This window comes from Chinchilla lanigera, unplaced genomic scaffold (genome assembly GCF_000276665.1).
Source record: "Chinchilla lanigera isolate Chin_1 unplaced genomic scaffold, ChiLan1.0 scaffold00013, whole genome shotgun sequence".
Classification (NCBI taxonomy): domain Eukaryota; kingdom Metazoa; phylum Chordata; class Mammalia; order Rodentia; family Chinchillidae; genus Chinchilla; species Chinchilla lanigera.
This window is the reverse complement of record NW_004955414.1, coordinates 9,165,997-9,172,480: the sequence shown is the minus strand read 5'-3', so window position 1 is coordinate 9,172,480 and position 6,484 is coordinate 9,165,997. Positions and strand designations below refer to the sequence as shown.

The 6,484-nt window shown below is 40.7% G+C and overlaps 1 protein-coding gene across 21 annotated transcripts in view; it reads right to left on the bottom strand.

The window, feature by feature from the left end:
• Positions 1-816: 816 nt before the first annotated feature.
• Dlg2 (discs, large homolog 2 (Drosophila)) overlaps positions 817-6,484 on the bottom strand; it is a 1,924,417-nt gene continuing 1,918,749 nt past the window's right edge. For all 21 annotated transcript variants that reach the window (XM_013511774.1, XM_013511776.1, XM_005379786.2 and 18 more), the window contains one exon: positions 817-5,529. In XM_013511774.1, the coding sequence (XP_013367228.1) occupies positions 5,423-5,529 (107 nt within the window). In that variant the 3' untranslated portion in view covers positions 817-5,422. The remainder of the gene's footprint in view (positions 5,530-6,484) is intronic.

Here is a 6,484-nt window from a genome sequence, read left to right as displayed (position 1 = left end):
GCTTTCACTGACTTACAGTGGTGGTGGGAATGGTATGACCAACTAGTCTAGTTGTATCATTGGTTACAGTAAAGCATGTTCCAAAGTGACTGCTTTGATGACAACATTTTAGGCCCTTCTTGGGAGGGATTTGTTTTGGCTTTTAGAACTGTGCTGTCTAACAGTATGATGAAGCCAATGTTTATCTCAAAGAATCTAGGGCTGACAGATCCAAGTTCCTAAATCTGACATCTCTTGCATGTTCACATCATTCAAGCTGGTATATTGTGATCCCAATATAGACAATGCGAGCAAAGACATATAGTGATATTGTCTCCCAAAACTGTGCCTTTTTGGGTATAAGAAAAAAATTATTCGTAGTATTTTCTGTAATCTCACATTTTTGACACTGGGAAATTTCCTTTCCTGCATATATATGTCTTTAAAAGTCTATCTTTTACCGCATTGTTCACGTTTGGTAAAAATCATGATAAAACATAGGTGAGATGGTAACAAAATATTTAAAAATATGCAAAAGTACTACTTTCAGTTCCTCAGCAGTGCCAATATTTCTCAGAGCAAACCTACCCTAATTGAACTTTAGCTCTGAAATCAGACAAATTTTAAAAAAATAGAAATAAATGCTTCTATTCTTTAGGAAATAAGACAAATTATGCCTTGGGAGAATATGATTTGCTATAAAGTACAAAATGTTTTAATATTTATATCATCTAATAAAACCATGACATGTTTGTAAACACTGTTCCAAGCATTTTTACAATGCGGGCCACCGCTGACATCTTGAATTGCAATAAATAGTCACAGACACAACGAGTATGAAATATACATCTTGATTTTATAATCATGTGTGCTTTATTTTTTACACAAATGGAATGGAAGTGTTGAGTATTTACACTAAACAGGAGTGCAAGCTGTGCAGTGTCTCTGTAAACTCTAGCCCAGGCAAGGAGTGACTCCCCCTTCCCCACCCTGCACTGCAGCTCGATGAAGAAACATCCTGTCAGAGAGAAGCACAAAATTGTCATATTAAAAGGATCTAACAGGTACAATCTGGTGCACTCAGAAGTTAAGACACACTTAGGAAACACAAATTCAAAAAAGGAGAGAAGAAAAGTTTGCCATCCCATTGGGAGTTGACCTTGCCACTTGGCTGTCTGTCCTCATGAGTTGATAGGGAGATACAGTACTATACTTTATTTTTAGCTGATCTTTGTCTAAATTATCTGCCTGTCTTACCTTGTTTTCAGCTGCTACAGGAAACTGCACAGCTGTACAAGAAATGATTTCTGAAGCACAGATTTCAGTGAGGAAGGATATTTACAAACTGGAGTGTGTGTCCAACCACATTCATTCACACCTAATGTAATATGTGTATACATGATATGCATACCATATATACCATCCGCACACATAAATACAATGTATACCCACAGACCTCCGTAGGGAGTCTCCTGGCAAATCAGTTGTCACAGGAGGTACTCCACATGCTCTAGGGAACTGATCCTTAGGGAACTTTTTTCCCCCAAAGAGTGATGAATTAGTACAACAAATTTAGGAACACTAGTCTGAGTCCTTAACATAAATAATTTTGTAGGAATTTTAGGCAGGACCAAGACAGGGAAAAGAGATATTATTTCACCAGCAAGTCCATTCAATCTCACCAGAGCAGTCACCAGCCAAAAAGGAGAGGGGCTTCACATGAAAATGGAAAAAAGAAAGTAGGAAAAAAAAAAACTCTCTCTCCAAACCAAGGCTACGGCATGGCTTTAATGAGAAGAGGTTTGCCGTTAGAATGATGATCGGGGACAGAGTCTACCTGTGTGGACAGGAAGTGTCCTCAGAGCCTTGGATGACGTTGGGAGCGAGCTCCTATAGGACCAGGGTTGAGGCAGAGGTGCCCAGGTGCCGGCAGAGCCACAGCACATGCATCCTCGCTGCCAGGGCAGCGGTGCAGGCTGGCTCCAGGAGGCTGCTGGAGCTGGTCCAGGCCAGCGCCTTGTGCTCAGCTTTTCTTTCTGGGCTGAGTAGGTAAAATGGTGACCCCAAGTATTTGTGTCATTAGTCCAGAGTATGGACATGCTGTCTGAATCAGCCAAGAGCCCTTTATAGGACGAAAAAATTAAGGAGTTGGGTCTGTAGGAGATGGGAGATAAGGGAGAAGAGAGGAGAGGACAGGACAGGGAAGGAGAAAAAAAACCAGAGCAACAAGAGACGGAGACTAAAGGAGAAGTGAGCAGAGAGAGAAAGGAGAGGATATAAAGGATTATGGGGCAAGAGCAACAACTCAGATAAGAGAGGAAGGAGGAAAGGAGGGGGCCCAAAAAAAGAGGAATGGGATGAGGCACAAGTAGGCGAGCAGTGGAAAAGAACAAGGGGAAAAGATGGTGAAAGCCAGAGGTGTGGAGAGCTTTTCTCCTCTGGCCCAGAGTCCTCAAGGGCTGGCAGTAGGATCTCAGACAGTTCACAGAGGCACCTTAGCGCAGCCTCATAAAGATAGACTTGCCCAGCAAATAGAGCCAACCCAAAAATTTGGGGCTAGAAGAAAAGGCCTGCAAATGAATGGCTGACAAATCCTGTGGGAGGAGAGCAAAAAAACAAATGCCCCAGCAAATTGGCTGGCAAGTTGGATTTTGATTTTGGTAAAGCTGTGACCCCCATGGTGCTACACATTGTACCAGAGCATGAAAAATAGCACCAGTGACACGATCTGGCACTTTTCTGAAAGGGCCCAGCATGTGAAGGTAACATTGCGCCCCCAGCAAGCCTTCAGATTGGAGAGAGCTCCGGACAAAGTTTGCAGTGTTAGCACCAGTCTGGCCCCAGGCTCCAAGTACATTTGCCCCAGATGTAATCTGGGTAACTTGCATACTGTTTCCATACAAGTCATTGTATCTGCTGCAAAATACGCCAGCTCACTGGAGCCTTAGAGACCGCAACACTGGGAAGTGCCGGACAACACAACAAATGGAGGTGTATGTTCTGTTCTATAGGAAAAGACCCTCTCACCAATTTGCTTGGTGATTCTTCAAGCAAATATATATGTATATATATTTATATAAATATACATAAAAAAATCAGTGCAAATGCCAATTCTAATCCAGAAGCATCTACACAGGGAAAATAAATAATTATATTACTACAAAACCAAGGGTTGGTGGTTCGATTTGATTGTACTTAGCCACGGCAATACTATTAAATGGAAAAGCACATCACACGACCCAAGAAAACATCTACTCAGTAAGGACAGTCCTCTAAATAAAACAATTGCATGCTCAGTTGAGAAACCAAAGAAGTTATCATGGTGGCCTAAAAATAGAGCTGGGATCAGGAATGGCATTCTGGTGGCAGAAAGCTTCTGGGAGCAATACTGAGGAAAGCTGGCCTCGACCCGAATCTGGGGAACTGCAGATATGGACACATCTTTAACATTTTGAGCACTCTAAGGACTCTGGAAATTGAGCTTTCATCAGCGGGAAAACACATGGCTAGTCCTTCCATTGGTATGGCAAAGGCAGCCTCAAGACTATAGGTAGATACATAATTTTGCATTTTTGTATTTGTTTTGGTGACTGCAGACAATGGTAGTGTAAGATGAACAACCCTTGTTTTTGGAAAGAGACTGATTTTTGAACTCCAGTGTTCTTACTGTGAAGTAGCCCCATCACTCTGATGGATCTGTCTTTTGTTCTCCTACCCCAGCCTACATGCTGGTTTGCTGCACAGTGTGGCAGAAGCCCTGCCAGGTCTTGGTGTACCCCAGAAATAAGGCGATGGGGCTTAGTCTGGGCATGCATAAATCCCAGAATTGAGTGGTTATTAATATCACTGAAAAGTCTCTCTTCAACACCGTGGGCAAAACCTATGCTGATGTCACTATCAGCTCTAAAGTGGGAAACTAACTCTTCTGTTTCAGTTTATAGGCTTTGGGAGGTTTCTTTTTTGAATCATCATTATAATAATTGTTAAAAAATAAACTTGGTCCAGGTGCAGCCTTGAGGAAGTCAGTTCTATTGGTCGAGCTCAAAGTCATAAATTGTCTTTCCTTACAGTTCTCTTTGCTCTACATACTGAAACAGAAAGTCTGCACCCCTCACCCCCCAACCAGATACTTCCCTCTCTCTTCCTCAAAGATATAGTACATCTTGGACAGGTCTCCCATGGTTCTCACACCAACTCTGGGTATTACAAAACTCTCTACTCTGTGGAACGAAAAAAAATGATTCTAATTACTCATAGTTGGCCAGAATACTAAACGATCCTTTAAGAACTATATGCAAGTAAGTAGGAACAAAGTTTTCCATCTGTTTGCATGGTAGGGCCAGGTTGTTTAACTAGAAAAAAACAAAAATTTCCTGTATGTCATTTGCATGAATTTGTGACTGAAGAGCTATCAATTTAAAAATGCATTAACCAAATGTCTTCCAAAGATATCCATGAGGGCAACTCATTAAGGGATGTGCTTCGTAAGAGCGTATCACTCGTGTGCGCGGAGATCACGGGAGCTGAGTGAGGGAGAGGTCTTTGTCAGGCTTGGAAGGAACTGAGATGCTGTTAATGATCATTGGCAACAAAAGGGAGAGTGCAACTTTCAGTTCTGGAATTTGATCATCTGATAGTGCATACGTTAAGTCTTTCAGTTAATTCGTCTTTACAAAATATTTCACAAAACTTTTTTAACCTATAGAAATTTGTTTCTATACATTTAATATATTTTCATTGTATAAATTATTCTCATCTTTAGTGCCTTCTTTCAGTTTATAAATGGCAAAATAGACAATCAACAATCATAAAGCTAACCCCAGGTAGAATCCCCTCCTCTCAGTAAGGTTAGTCTCCATACACTTGTGAATTTTATGAAATGCTCATTTTTGAAGATGCCAGTCAATGCAACTACACAAATATCCTTCCCTGATAGTAAGTCGTTTCCGAAAGGACTGCTTTCTTTCTCCTTCTTTGTTTCCTTTGCTTGTTAAGAAATCAAAGGATGTGCATAGTTATAAAATTCAAAGTGTACCAATTATAGATGTGGGTAATGGGAAGGTTGGTGAGGTTCGAGTGCTGGCAACTTTTCTTTAAAGCAAAAAACACAGAGAGCTCAGCAGCTAAATCAGCTCTGGACATCTGCTGGGGTGAGGAGGTTGCCCATATCTTGGGCAGAAAGCCCATCAGAGGTTCATCCCTACACCTGGAACTTTCAGCAAATCGTAGCCTTCCTGCATACTGCGATGTCTTTTCTGTCCCACCCTGTGGCCCCTCCGTTTCCTTCATGGCTTCACACAGTTTGTGTTGTACATTCATAAGAATTCACATTGACTGCAAAAACATAAATGCAACAAAAACATAAAAGCCTCCAAGTAGTATATTATATATATTTTGTTCTTCTAAATGCTCTTCTGTCGTTGTCAGAGGCGCAGTAGCTAAATTATAACTTTTCCTTTGAGGGAATCCAGATGAAAGGCCCAGATTGCTCTTCAATAACAAGCTTGCATTGGTTATATATATCTTCTAAGGTGTCTCCTTGGACAATAGCTGGAACACAAGCAAACAAATCCAGAGTTAGGAATCAGTGCCTGGCTGGTGAAGAACAGTCAGCATTCAAACAATAGACACTCAGTGACAGACAGTGTACTGGGAAGCTTAGTGTCATTTGTCATTAGTAAGAAAGAGCAGAAAATTCACATAAGCAAGGTCACATCAATGATTTTTTAAAAATCACTTAAAAGCATGACGTAGATCAGTAAAATGTGTATCACAGTCTTTGTACTTTGTACATCTGTAGTTGTAGATAACGCATAATTCATTTATTTAACAACTATTTCATGGGTGCCTATTTTGAGCCAAGCACAGGAGCAAAGAAAGCTGAGGTTGAAAGCTTCCTGTTTTGTTGAGAGCTGTCCTTAGAGTTTTTACTTACTTTTTGTATGTGTGTGTGTTTTTGAGACAGGATCTCACTATGCAGTTCAGACTGGCCCTGAGCTCACTTTGTAGCCCAGGCTGGTCTCAAACTTGCAATGATCCTCCTGCCTCAGCCTCCCGAGTGCTGGGATTACAGGCATGCACCACCACACCAAGCTTTTACTTACTTTTGAGCAAAGACAGAAGTTCAGATATTTTCAACAGAAGAAATAATGAAGGGTTTTGGAGAAAACTTTAATTAATCTCTCCAACCCCCAAAGCCTTTAAGAGGAAATAATCTCACTTATTCTCTAACTAACCTGGTAAATTGATATTTCACCATATAGGGCTATTTATACTGAGAATACTTGATGGTTACTACTTGTAAGAAGCATATTAGAGGAAACATAAACTGCTAAATTGTGAATTACCTAGTACATCAAGGGGTTGTTATAGATTTAAGTACATTTCATCATCTCCATTGAACAAAAGCTATGTAGTAGGTAGATCTCCAAAATATATCAGTACTATTCATAACTCTCTTTCTCTTCTTTTCTCTCTCTCTCTCTCTCTCTCTCTCTCTCTCTAT